Here is a 15,005-nt window from a genome sequence, read left to right on the forward strand (position 1 = left end):
TTCTTTTTGAGATGTTTCAAATAAATTTGTTGTTGTTTTTAAACTATATATATAATTATATATATAATTCACACATATATAACTATATATATGTATATATAATTATATATATAATTCATACATATATAACTATATATATGTATATATAATTCATTGTAGATTGTTTCACAAGCATGTAAGCAACCAAATCTTTTGATTAGTATTAGCATGGTATATTTGTCTACATCTACTTACTTTTAATCTATACTTGTCTTTATATTTAAAATAGGTTTCTTATGGAAAACATACAATTGAGTCTTGTTTTTTGAACCTCTGACAATCTTTTAATTGGTGCATTTATACCACTGACATTCAAAGTGGTTATTCGTGTAGTTAGATTAATGTCTCCCTTATTTGTTACTGTTCTCTACTTGTTACCTTTGTTCTTTGTACCTTTTTTCCACTCTTTTTCTGCCTTTTTTGTGTGTGTGCATGCTTGTGTGTGTTTTAATAGAGACAGAGTCTTGTTATGTTGCCAAGACTGGTCTTGAACTCCTGGGTTTAAGCGGTCTCCCACCTTGGCTTCCCAAAGTGCTAGGCTTACAGGCATGAGCCACTGTGCGTGGCCCTTCCTTGGGTTTCTGTTTTTTTTTGAGATGGGGGTGTCACTCTGTCACCCAGGCTGGAGTGCAGTGTGCAATCATGGCACACTGCAACCTCAACCACCTGGGCTCAAACAATCATCCTACCGCAGCCTCTCAAGTAGCTGGGACCACAGGCATGCACCACCATGCCTGACTTAAATTATTTGTAGAGACGAGGTCTCACTGGGTTGCTTGGGCTGGCCTCAAACCCCTGGGGTCAAGTGATGCTCCTGCTTCCACCTCCTAAAGTGCCTGGCCTTTGTCTTTTTTTTAGTAGCCTTCCTAATGGGTGGTATGAAGTGGTATTTTATTGTTCAGCAACATACTTTCAACTGTTCTTTTGCTTTTTTGATTATAGACTCTATCTACTAACTTGTTGATTTGGTAGGTGAGGATTTAGCCCTCTTATCATATCCTCCCTGAAGCATATTTACCCTTCTCTTTATCCATCCCCTCACTTACCGGTCAGGTCTATCAGAGTTAGGTCAGAATTCATTGTGACTTAGTAAACAATGTTAGCAGCTGAGCCCTATAGTATTATCACATTTCCATTTTTAAAAAATTTCCTTATGTTAATAATTACTAATTTTGTTTTGTCCTCCCCCCAAGTTCCCTTATGACCCTGCAGTGTGTGTATCATTATTATTCTTAAACGTACCTGTTACCTCTCAAAATCCTTCTCAAACAGTTAAACACATTGGTAATTCATCAGTTCCTTTCCTCCCCTGGAGCCCACTAGTGTCCTGCTCCACTTTGGAATGGTCTTTCTCAAAGCATCCAGCATAAATGACATCTTAGGACCTTTTTTCACTGCTATACTGGGGACAGTCAGATATTTAGCCTTCTGAATTTATCTAAATTTCCTGTATTTCTCTCTTTTAAAATAACCATTATTTTATTCTAGTTCTGGAAGATTTCATCAAATTTATCTTCCAACTCTGCATTTTTTGCTCACCTAATGAAAAATAATGACATAATCTTCAGAACGCTTTCTTATGTATTAAATATTCCTTTGGTATTTTTCATGAGTGTAATGTCTTTAATACCTCTGAGCATACTGATGATACTGTCTCGGTTTCCTGCAAGTTCTTTTTCTCCTTTTTAGCCTGTTTTCTTTCATATTGGAGGCTTTCCTTAGATGATCTTTGGTCGTCTGTTCGCATTTAAGAGGGAGACTGTACGAAGCTATTTGGAAGCTCTGTGTGTATACACGGACTGGTTGCTAATGTTTTTGGAGAAGTTACTGAAAACAAAGCGCTCCACTAAGCACTTCATATATCTTAACTATTCGTTACATTGGTCCTGTATTCTTATTTCACAGTTGAGGAACATCTTGAGGCTTAGATGATGCAACCAGAAGAAAATTGTCTTCTTGTGATTCTTTTATCTATCATATTGTTTTTCTGCCCTCTTCTTAATAAATGCTTTTTGAATACCAGGAAATCTCTTGAGACCCTTAAGGTCAGAAACAAGACAGACAAATGTAGTCATCCAAAACGCACAATTGCAGTAATTATAGAAGTGTGTTGAGATGAAATTGTGAATATGATTGTTTGGGCTGAGGAATGGTCAGATTGATAGATTCTTTTTTTTTTTTGTTTGTTTTTCTACTAACTTCAGTTCCAGGGAACCAGGTATATAACCTGGGTATACTAATATTTGTTTTAGTAACATGTGAGTCTTCTTCCAATAGGTCTGGAAAAAAAGAGAAGAGTAAATAATATGCTAAATTAAAGGAATCATTATAGGTGATACTATAAAACAATAAAGTATGAAGTGTTATTTGAGAAGACGATATTGCATACATATACAGCAGTGATTCATTATAGTGCTGTTTGTCTTACAAATACCCTTATATTAGAAAAATTAGGCTTGTGTGGTAGCTTACGCCTGAGATCCCAACACTTTGGGAGGCTCAGGCAGGAGGATCACTTGAAGCCTGGAGTTGGAGACCAGCCTGGGCAACATAGCAATCTCTACAAAACAATTTTAAAATTAGCTGCTGTGGTGGCATGTGCCTGTAGTCCTAGCTACTCAGGAGGCTGAAGCAAGAGGATTGCTTGAGTCCAGGAGTCTGAGGCTGCAGTGGGCTATGATCACTCCATTGTACTCCAGCCTGGGCTAGAGTGAGAGCCTGTCTCAAAAAAAAAAAAAATAAAAAAAATAAAAAAAAAAAGAAAAGAAAGAAAAATTGTAAATTCTTTATGCTGTTGTTAATAAGATATTTATTTATTTATTTATTTTTGATGGCCCATCTGAAAGTACACTCTGCTGTAATATGCCAAACATCAAACTATGTTTCCTCAATTTGAGGTGCTGTTTCTAAATACTGGCATATAGATATTAGAAATACCTGTCAGAAAAGTTCATTTGTGTTATCAGTTATTTTTAACCAAAAGTAATTGCTCTGTTAAAATATTTTTTAAACAATAGAGTGACACAAAAATATAGGTAAAAAAACAAAGTATTTTTATTTAACTGGCAAAGATGTTTTGCATATTTTATTATTAGAATTGTCCTTTATTTTTACAGAAAAGAAATATATCCTGTGTACGTACTTTGTCTTGTATTTGTATAATTTTTTCCCTATTGAATAATTACTGCAGCTTGCTAAATAACTCTTATGAGTAAGCATAAAGGAGTATAATTAACTGGAGCTGTAGTAGTGGTAGTTTAATAGGAGGCAGATGTACCTACTGAAGGATAAAAATAATTACTTGAGAAATAGTAAAGTTAGAGTATTTCTGTGATAAGACAATCTCCCTCTTTTTTGTTTAAATTTTCACAGCATCCTACCATGAAATGTTCATTTATGGCTAAGAGTTCTTTTCCCTAAAAGAAATAACCTTGTTAGTGAAGTGTCTATTCAGTTAAATTTGGTATTAATGTTTTGAGCTCTTTTTTTCTTATTTTAAGCATATCCTGGATTCTGTAGTGAGAGAAATGTGCTGTACTTTTTGTGTTCCAAAGACTTACAAAGTTCCTTATTTTCAATTTAGGAAAAGCTTGGAGGCTTTCCAAGTTTTGAGGTACAGCTATCTTTTATTTTTTGGAACAGTGATTTCATACAAATGAAAACTGATAGGACATAAAAAAGGATAAATTTGGTCTCAGCACTTTGAAATGTAAGCTTTTACAAGACAGCAACTATTATTGTTATGTGTTTTTTTTGAATTTACTGAGTTTTCTAGAACATTGAGGGATTACTGTAGCAGATACACCCAGAAATCCAAGTTGGTTAACCTAACAAAAGTTTATTTTTTGCTCACTTCTCAATGTAGAGAGGGTGTTCCAGGTCAGCTGACCTTCTGTGTGGTCATTCAGGAGCCTAGGCAACTCTTGTCTTACGACTATGCCCTCGTGTGTGTTCTAGAATCCTGTCCATTTAGATAGTGTGGGGAAAATATACGAGTTTATTATTCATTTACTCCAGAAGTGACATAGACCCCTTCTCATGTTCTAGTGGTGAGACGTATGATATGGCCCCATCTTAATGCCAACACGGTGGTGGCGGTTGGAAAGGGCTGGGAGTAGGGTATTTCTTGTAACACCTCTCATGATTAACACTGTGCCTTGGACAGGGAGCATAAATCTGATAGTCAGTTTACTGCTCTGCTAAAAGTTATTACTTCCCCTTTCATAATGTTGTTCAAAGGTGGTAATATTAGCTACCTCTAGATTGTTAATAGACAGGAGACAAATATCCTTGCCTCATATTCTTTACCCTATTTCTGAATTTTTCGTTTTGCTTTTAAACCACCAAATACTTAGCCAATTAGTGTCAATGTTTTTTTTTGTTGTTGTTATTGTTTCTTTGTTTGTTTTTTAACTGGTTGAGATTTTAGTGAAGTCCAAATTTGGGGATAGGCTCAGAGAAAGAAAGAGATATTTCTAAGGTCACTTAGTATCAGACCTAATTCCTGCTCTAGAATTCTCTTCTACATACAGTCTGCCCTCCTTATCCACAGGTTCTGAATCTGTGGATTCAGCCAACTGTGACTTGAAAATATTCAGGGAAAAAAAATAGAAATAACAACATAATAACAAAAAATAATATAAACAATACATCATAACAACTATTTACATAATATTTACATTGTTGTATTAGGTATAGTAATGTAGAGATTATTTAAACTTACTCATACACTGCCGAATAATGTTTTGGTCAAACAACAGACCACATACCTGAAGGTGGTCCCGTAAGATTATAATACTGTATTTTTTACTGCACCTTTTCTATGTTTATATATGTTTAGATACACAAATAACCATTGTGTTAAAATTACCTACAGTATTCAATATAGTAACATGCTGTACAGGTTTCTAGCCTAGGAGCAATAGGCTCTCCCATATAGTCTAGGTGTGTAGTAGGTTATACCATCCAGGTTTGTGTAAGTACACTCCGTGATGTTTGCACAAGGACAGAATTGCCTAATGATGCATTTCTCAGACTATATCTCTATCGTTAAGCAGTGTGTGACTGTATACAAGAGGATTTGTATAGGTTATATGCAAATACTGCATAATTTTATATAAGGAACTTGAACATCCTCAGATTTTGGTATCTGTGGGGGGTCCTGGAACCAATCCCCCACAGATATGGAGGGACAACTGTACTATGTCATCTTTGAAAGATCCACTTTTATAAATTCATATCTCTTGAATTAATATGAGTTTTTTCCCCAGATTCCTTTCCTCTTAATAACCTTCTAAGATACCCTGGAGAAATGGGAATTTTAATTGATGTAGAAAAAAAATGAGTGGTCTGAAAAGCATTTGTCATATTATTGTTTGGGTCTGGCCAGCCCAGACTGGAATGTCATGTTGACTTTCAGTGCCTGAGAAAGAATGGCCCAGGAATTGAAGGAGCTACCAAAAAAGGAGGGGAGGTTGCCAGAGTCAAGTGGGGCCTATTTAAAAATTTTGCTCCGATCTTAGGGGAACATTTATGTTAACTTAAGACAAAGAATACTACTCCCCCACTTCTATTGACTTGGAAAACAAATTAATTTAGTTGTTTGAGGGCTTTGTGATTTCTCTGAAATTTAAAAAAATTATTTAATTCTGTCTGTTCATAATTAATTCCAAACTTAAAAGTGCTGATTTATATGTATTTATTCTACTTCTTAGTAAGTGTGCAACTGATTTATTTTTAATAGCTCACTCCCCACATTTAAATACCTCCCACCAGCATAAAGTAATATAAATTCGTGGTAGAAAATACAGAAAAGTATAATGACATGTAATTTTACTTCCCAGTAATAAACACAGATAGCATTTTGAGGTATTTCCCTTTGGTTCTTCTCTTATTATATAATATAGAAAAATCAAAATCTATACTAAACAAACAGACCATGATATCCTAAGCATTGTCGTATGTTTGCAAATGTTCTTAGAAAATATTTTTAATGCCTCTGTGATTTTCTAGTCAACAGACATACTATAACTAGTCACTCATCTTTTGTTGGGCTTTACATTGAAAGTGTCATTGTAAATTACAGTTTTTACAAATTTTAAATCTAGTAATCTCTGTCTCCCCACTAGATTGTGAATTTCCAATGGATGTTTCTTTCATCCTTGTGTCTCCATTGCTCAGCATGGTGCCAGGAACATAGCAGACATTCAGTAAAATATTTGTCGAATGCTTATTATGATTATGGAAAGTGATGGGAGTGATTTTCATGTGATAGTTTTGGGTTTTTCTCATGGCTTTTAAAGTTTCACCTCACACATGTGTCATACATCAGAGAGTGGAAAAGAGTAAAGGAGTTAAAATAAGCCAGAAATGTTTTTCTTTAAACTTAGTTTTCATACACAGTAGTTCACTTAGTGGTGAAGAGGAGGGCACGCCTTAGTTGCATGCCAGGGAAAGCTCAAGCTAATTGCTTTATAATCTGAATATTGTAGCTCTCCTTTTAGCTTCTCCTCTCTTCTCTACTTCAGTCCTCTCTGCTCTTCTTCACTGCTGTCTCCTGTCCTTTTTCCTAGCTTCTTTCTTCCTCTCCAGAATTTGACGTCAAGAGCACAATTTGAGACAAAGCATGCCACCTTCAGATTCAAGGTGTTCCTTTTTAATGGCTTTGAAGACAGGATAGAAGGTGTTAAATCTTTATTTTTAAATGCACAGTTTCCTTCCTTGAACAAGCCCACAAAAAGGCCTCAACTTTTCCAATGGAGCCCTTTAGACAGATTTCACAGGAAGTGTGTGCATACATTTTATGTGTATGTCCATAAAATGTTTATATGTAATAGATAAAAATGTGTGTATATTATATATAGGGCTACCTACTAACTAAACTGAAGTGATGGGATAGAGATGTTAAATATGCAATTGTTGCATTCTCTCTGAAACCCTTTCAGGTTTTCTTGACTTTTTTGACAGGAAATTATATGATTGTAGGTTTGTTGGTAGTTGGAGAAAACTCTCACAACTGTCCTGTCTCTGGTCTCTTGGGAGTACATAAGTAAATATTTAATGGTTATTTTCTAGTGTAGCATGAATGCTTAAAATATTAATTGTGGATAGCCAGTTATGTGGTTCTTGGTACCCTTCTGTTGAGAATAATAACCCACAGCAGTTCTTTATTTTAGAACACTCTGCCTCAGTTTGTTCCTGATAATAAAATGGTGGACTGATTTCTAGTGAAGATATTTAAAATGTGAACTTGACTTAAAATCACAAAAATGTTTAGCTATCTCTGGGGGCATTCTTAAATAAGTGACTTATGATCTATTTACATTCTTGGGACATCAGGCATACATACAGCTTAGGAGACCGCCCTTCTTGCTTTTTTATACTAAAAAAGCTTTCATTTTCTCAAGCACTGAGATGTGTTGAGTGGCAGGAGGGTGCTAGAATGAGGCAACAGTTCAGGTGGCACTAGGAGGATGTTGTGTAGGGGAGACACTCTCATTGCCATCACAGGTAATGCCTCACTAGACTTTCAAGTCAAACAGTGGTTGTCAGCCTTGGCTGCACGTTAGAATCACCTGTGGAATTTAAAAAACTGCACACCAGACCAATTAAATCAGATTATCCAGGACTGGAACCTAGGTATCAATATTTAGAAATACTTCCCTAGAGTTTTTATTTTAACATGCAGCCAGGATGAGGATCCCTGCAAAGCTTGGATGAGTTGCAGGGATGATGTATTATATAGCTACTGGCTTCAGTTGGACGTCATCAATTATAATTAAACAATTGGGAGTTCTTGGATGAAACTTAAGGTTTATTCAGTGCCACATATTCATTGAGCCTCAACCTCGTACTAGATTATTAGTTGCTAGGAATACAAAGATAAATAAGATATGGTTGATAAAATAGTGCAATCTAGTGGGAGAGATAGAAATAATAAATACTTACAATACAACGTATACAGGGTATTAAAATAGAAAATAGGTGTGTCTAGGTTATTTTTGGGAACACAGGCGTAATTAACTATGAGGCTTGGAATATGGGATGGGTGAGAGGGGATGGGGCAGGAGATGACATGAGAAATGGTCAGGGTTACACAGAGAAAGTGATAAAATAAGAGTTTACTAGGTAGAAAAATGGAAGAGGAAGTTTTTGTGTGTACTCTTCTGTTTTTTTAAACGTTGTAACATTGCAAAGATGTGAAGAAATGAAGGAATATGTGTTCAGGGGTTGGTTATAGAGCAAGATGCCTATGAGATATTTGCAGGTTATACAGTTAGAGAGCTAGATCAGAGTCAAGTGGTGAGTGAAATACCTTATAAGCCATGTTGAGAAACAAGGGTGTTGCAGGGCCAAATGCACATAGGGTCTAGATAGATCATTTTAAACAGTGAAACTGGTCACATGTGAAGCAGTTTGTAGTGTTAGAGGCTCTCCTAATCTGTACAGCATTGGCCTTGTTTAAAGGTATTTAAGAACTTTTTAAAAGAGTTTAAGTTAAAACTAAAATAAAATAGAATACTCTTTCAGTCAAGTAAGCCTGTAAAATTCAACCTGCAAGGGCCAGTTGGTAGTACCTTCAGTGTAAGAGCCCAGCGTATGATGATAAACAAGGAAAAACTGTAAGATAGCATTTCTATAAAAGTACTGTTGAAATATAATTTCAGAGTTGAAGTTGGGCTGGAGCTGTGGAGGTGAGAGCATAAATGAAGAGGTTAGTGCAGTAATCTAGGTAAAATGTTCTGGCAAGTCATCAATGTTTTCAAATGAGGTAGCTTACATTTGTTGGCTACTGTTCTCCTCTTGTTAACTTGCTATCATTGATCATACCTTCTTCCCAACCCCATCTATCATGTTATACTGCACCCCATCCTTACTCACTGTAATTTTCCTAGTCCAGGTTTTTGTGTTGAACAAGGTGGTTTTTTTTGTTTGTTTTTCTTTTAACAGTTGTTTGTGTTTCCATTGGTATAACTCTCATATAGGTTTGTAGGTGGATCACTGAGTGAGGAGTTTAAGGCTGGAGGCCTTTTATGTATGTATATATGTTTTTAATTAAATGAAACAGAAGGAAAGGTTATCTGCTGAAGGCAAGGGATTCCAGTGTAAAATGAACAGGATATAGAAAGTGGTGAAGGTCAGCAAGATGAGTATGACATTCATTTCTTGGTTAAGAAGCTTTTATCTAAGATTTTTTTTAATGAAAATTTAAGTAAAATAACTTATAGTCTTGATGTTTTTCATAAGAACAAAAGAGAACTTAGTTGTATTAGGTTGATGCAAAAGTAATTGCGGTTTTAGCCATTAAAAGGAATGGGAAAAACCGCAGTTACTTTCGCACCAACCTAGTATTACCTGAAAATGTATTATTTTTGTTTGACTTTATATTAGTGGAAGATAAAGAAGAGAAATCTGAGTTTATTTATTATTTCAGTCTTGGTTCTGCCAGAGCTTTTGGTTAGTTATTTAACTTAATAGTCTTTTAAGCTTAATTAAAATAGGGATAATAATATGTACCTTGCCTATTTTTTTCAGTATCATATTGTTTTTATGAAGATAATTGAGATGATTGGCTACAATAATGTTTTAAAAACCACAAGCATTGTTCATGAGATACAGAGATGCAAAAGTAGTGAATTCATAGATTTAAATTATTTTGGAAGTGCCCTTTTTATGCCCATTTACTTCACATTAAAGGGAATAATGTGTTAGAAGTATGGTATTAATTTTTGGAGAAGATATGTGTGTGCTTTTTCTTTTTAAAATAGTAACCAGTTCTGAATATTTTATTTTACTTGGTTTGTCCCTGTGAATTAACTTGCTTAAGTATTGTTAGAAAAGGACAAGGAGGAAATATTAGTTATGCAAATTAGGTCACATCTGTAGTCAACATCTACTATATTTGATAGAGCTTTATTGTAACAGTAGCTGCTCTGTGTAACCTAAAGCAGATGACATTTTTGCTCTTTTGAAGGCACTAAAATGAAACTTTATTTATTGAAGATAAATTATGTTTAACTTTTTTTTTCTGTTTGACAGGCAACCAGATAAACTGGTGGTAGTTTGGACCAGAAGAAGCCGAAGGAAGTCTTCTAAGGTTAGTGTATTTTCTAAATTTCTTACCTAAATGTTGAATACAAATTAGCAAACTGGTCTGGTTCCAGTGTAGAATATTTTAAAATGTTACCTGATTTTTTTTTTTCTTGATTGTCTACTGAAAATGGATTGATCAGATGCTATAATCTTTTAACTGCTTGTTCTAAAAATGGGAGCCAGATACCTGAGTTTTGGTCTTGAATTTGGTAATTGCTATGGTTTGAAAAAAAATCAGGTATTGCCAGTGTAATAGAATAGGTTGGTGCAAAAGTAATTGCGGTTTTGCCTTAATAGCAAAAACTGCGGTTACTTTTGCACCAACCTAATATAAGGGGGTGGGGGGTCCTTTAAGAAGTGATTAGGGTAAGGACTTCTCCCTTGTGAGTTGAATTAGGCATCCTTATAAAAGGGCTTGATAGAGGGAGTTTGTTTCCTTTTTTCTTTTCTGCCTTCTGCCACATGAGGATGCACTAAGAAGGCCCTCACCAGATGCCGATGCCTTGATCTTGAACTTCTAGCTCTTAGAGCTGTGAGAAAATAGATTTCTGCCCATTATTTGTTACTCAGTCTGTGGCATGTTGTTACAGCAACACAAATGGACTAGGATAGGAGCCTTGAATAACATAATAGTTAAGTAACTTCTCTGTACTACAGTGTTAAGAATTAATGATTAAACAGGTGCCACTTACACAATTGTACCTGAGATTAATTTATTTAGATTACAAGATGACAAAGTTAGGGCACACTTAAGGAGTTACGAGTTATCTGAGTCTGTTGTTGGGTTGCAGAAGAGAGCTGGGTTTTTCAAAGATTTAAATTTCTTTTAGTACTGATAATTTTGTTTGTGGGGAGTGGAACAAAATTTTATAAAATTCAATAACAGTTCTACAGATATTTTAAAAATTCTATCCTGGTCAGATTCTATCCTTATGCCTATAATCCTGGCACTTTGGGGAGGCCAAGGCAGGAGGATCACTTGAGGCTAGGAATTTAAGATCAGCCTGGGAAACATAGTGAGACCCCATCTCTACAAAAACAAAAACAAAAACAAAAGCAAAAACAAAAGCAAATTAGCCAAGTGTGTTGATATACCTGTAGTCCCAGCTACTCAAGAGGTTGAGGTGGGAGGATCACTTGAGCCCAGGAGTTTGAGGCTTTTTTGAGCTAGCATTGTGCCACTGCACTCCAGCCTGGGTGACAGAGTGAGACTGTGTCTCTAAAAACAAAATTCTGTTCTATAAATAAATGTGACTATATTTTTTATTAGTATACAATGACCACAAGAATGTTTATTGAATGTTGGTTTTCTACAAGTAGACCTGTATAAAGAAAACTTTATTAGTTTTAATTGAAATTCTATGATTTTCTGGATTTAAAATTTTTTATTTAGGGCATTTTTTCAAGTCTTTTATTTTTATTGAGCTAAAACTTACATGTGTGTAATACACAGATCTTAATTTTATAATTCAGTAAGCTTTGATCAATGCGTGTACTTATATAATTACCACTTCTGTAAAGATACAGAGTGTTTCCATCACTTTTTTCTTTTGTTCCTCTTCTAGGCAGTTTCTAACTCTCAGAGGTGAACACTGTTTTGATTTTCTGTCACCATAGACTAGTGTTGCTTGTTCTTGAGTTTCATGTAAAATAGTACAGTAGTATAGTCAGGCTTGTTTCACTTGTCATAACGTTTTTGAGATTTATTCGTGCTGTTTTGGTAGTTTATTTGTTTATTGCTAAGTAGTATTCCACCATGCAAATGTACTACAATTTGAGTATCTCTTCCTGTGTTGATGAACATTTTTTTTTTTTTCCAGTTTTTTACTCTTGTGAATAAAGCTGCTATAGACATTATTGTACAAGTGTCTTTGGGGAAAAATTTTTTTTTATCTTGAGCATATCCCAAGGAAAGGCATAACCAGGTAATAGGGAAGGTTCATTTTTAACTTGTAAGAAATTGCCAAGCACTCTCACCAGCAATATTGAAGAGTTTCAGTTGCCTCACATCCTGAGCAGCAGCATCTTTAAAGCATACGTTTATAGTTTGGGAGCATTGTAATTTGAATGCTTTCTTACCATTAACATATGAGAAAGTGTTCTAAAAAGAAACATAACATTTGTTCGTCAATATAAGCTTTTGTGGAAAGGACCAATATAAATTTATCCACTAAGTATAACAGGTGAATATGACTAGACCTATACATTTTAGAAATAGCCTCTAAATGTTTTTAGTTATCAACAAAAAACAGTTTATCTCTTTTAATAATTAGCTTGAATGCCACATTCAGGGTTTGAAAAAAAATTAGATGACAATTATTTTCTAAGAGAAAATGAGAAACATAAGGAAATACGTTAGATTATAGGTCAATTAAGAATATCCTGGCTGGGTGTGGTGGTTCACACTTGTAACCCTAGCACTTTGGAAGACTGAGGCAGTTGGATCACTGGAGTCCAGCAGTTCGAGACCAGCCTGGTAACATGGCGAAACCCCATCTCTACAAAAAAAAAAAAAAAGAAAAGAAAAACCTATATTTGATGTTTGATATTCTTTTTTATTTCATTGCATTTACATTGAAAAGATTGAAAAGTCAGTCAAATAACTTCTGTTAGGTTCAGATTCTTTTTCATATTGTATCAAACATTGTTTGAATCCAAAATGCAAACATATGAGGCTACAGGTTGGTTTTCTTAGAATATAATATTTTCTGGAAGAAATTACTTATTGTTGAATGAATTTTCCATGTGTCATGCTCTTAATATTTTAAAATCTTTACTGGATGTTTTAGAATCATTGTGATTTCTCTTAAAACAGATGTACTTCTTGTGAAAAGTTAGTAGATGCAGTATGTTCATGTATTTATGAAAATGCCATTTTAGGTTGGGCGCAGTGGCTCATGCCTGTAATCCCAGCAATTTGGGAGGCCGAGGCAGGTGGATCACCTGAGGTCAGGAGTTCGAGACCAGCCTGGCCAACGTGGTGAAACCCCATCTCTACTAAAAATACAAAATTAGCTGGATGTGGTGGCACATGCTTGTAATCCCAGCTACGCGGGTGCTGAGGCAGGCGAATAGCTTGAACCCGGGCGGTGGAGGTTGCAGTAAGCTGAGATCATGCCATTGTACTCTAGCCTGGGCAGCAAAATCGGAACTCCATCTCAAAAAAAAAAAAAAAAAAAAAAGACAGAAAATGCCATTTTATAAATTGTACATAATAAGCTAAATAGGGAAATAAAAATAAGTTCCAGAAACTATGAAGGAAGTGATTATATTATTGTAAAAGTTAAGCAACTTAAAAAAAAATCTTGAGAGTGAGATCCATGACATTTTAGAAGTATTGAAAACCATTTGTTTCCAGCTACTAAGTTAGCTATCAGTTACATTAAATCTAAAGACTAGAACCATTTTTTATTCTGAAAGACCTTTCTATTTTCTGATGCTTTTCCTTTAAAATATACATTACTTGCTGCTAAGTACCGTTGAGCTCATGTAGGAGGAACAAATCTCTGTAACTGTTGGTCAGAGAAGGAGATATATATATACATATTTTTATTTATTTTATTTTTCTTTTACCATGGAAGGGGATTTTTATTTGTTTTTTTGTTTGTTTATTTCATTATTATACTTTAAGTTCTAGGGTACATGTGCACAACGTGCAGGTTTGTTACATATGTGTACATGTGCCATGTTGGTGTGCTGTACCCATTAACTCGTCATTTACATTAGGTGTATCTCCTAATGGTATCCCTCCCACCTCTCCCCTCCCCACAATAGGCCCCGGTGTGTGATGTTCCCCTTCCTGTGTCCAAGTGATCTCATTGTTCAATTCCCACCTATGAGTGAGAACGTGCGGTGTTTGGTTTTCTGTCCTTGCGATAGTTTGCTGAGAATGATGGTTTCCAGCTGCTTCCATGTCCCTACAAAGGGCATAAACTCATCCTTTTTTATGGCTGCATAGTATTCCATGGTGTATATGTGCCACATTTTCTTAATGAAGTCTGTCACTGATGGACATTTGGGTTGATTCCAAGTCTTTGCTATTGTGAATAGTGCTGCAATAAACATACGTGTGCATGTGTCTTTATAGCAGCATGATTTATAATCCTTTGGGTATATCCCCAGTAATTGTATAGCTGGGTCAAAGGTATTTCTAGTTCTAGGTCCTTGAGGAATCGCCACACTGTTTTCCACAATGGTTGAACTACTCTACAGTCCCACCAACAGTGTAAAAGTGTTCTTATTTCTCCACATCCTCTCCAGCATCTGTTGTTTCCTGATTTTTTAATGATTGTCATTCTAACTGGTGTGAGATGGTATCTCATTGTGGTTTTGATTTGCATTTCTCTGATGGTGAGTGATGATGAACATTTTTTCTTGCGTCTGTTGGCTGTATGAATGTCTTTTGAGAAGTGTCTGTTCATATCCTTTGCCTACTTTTTGATGGGGTTGTTTGCTTTTTTCTTGTAAATTTGTTTGAGTTTTTTGTAGGTTCTGGATATTAGCCCTTTGTCAGATGAGTAGATTGCAAAAATTTTCTCCCATTCTGTAGGTTGCCTGTTCACTCATGGTAGTTTCTTTTGCTGTGTAGAAGCTCTTTAGTTTAATTAGATCCCATTTGTCAATTTTGGCTTTTGTTGCCGTTGCTTTTGGTGTTTTAGTCATGAAGTCCTTGCCCATGCCTATGTCCTGAATGGTATTCCCTAGGTTTTCTTCTAGGGTTTTTATGGTTTTAGGTCTAACATTTAAGTCTCTAATCCATCTTGAATTAATTTTCATATAAGGAGTAAGGAAAGGATCCAGTTTCAGCTTTCTACTTATGGCTAGCCAGTTATCCCAGCACCATTTATTAAATAGGGAATCCTTTCCCCATTTCT

General features: G+C 35.3%; 1 protein-coding gene across 8 annotated transcripts in view; it reads left to right on the forward strand.

Moving 5' to 3' along the window:
- Positions 1–15,005, forward strand: part of EHBP1 (EH domain binding protein 1) — a 336,323-nt gene that overhangs the window by 26,817 nt on the left and 294,501 nt on the right. For all 8 annotated transcript variants that reach the window (XM_026447739.1, XM_026447738.1, XM_026447742.1 and 5 more), the window contains one exon: positions 10,078–10,135. In XM_026447739.1, the coding sequence (XP_026303524.1) occupies positions 10,078–10,135 (58 nt within the window). The remainder of the gene's footprint in view (positions 1–10,077; positions 10,136–15,005) is intronic.

The sequence above is a fragment of the Piliocolobus tephrosceles genome, chromosome 15 (assembly GCF_002776525.5).
Source record: "Piliocolobus tephrosceles isolate RC106 chromosome 15, ASM277652v3, whole genome shotgun sequence".
NCBI lineage: Eukaryota > Metazoa > Chordata > Mammalia > Primates > Cercopithecidae > Piliocolobus > Piliocolobus tephrosceles.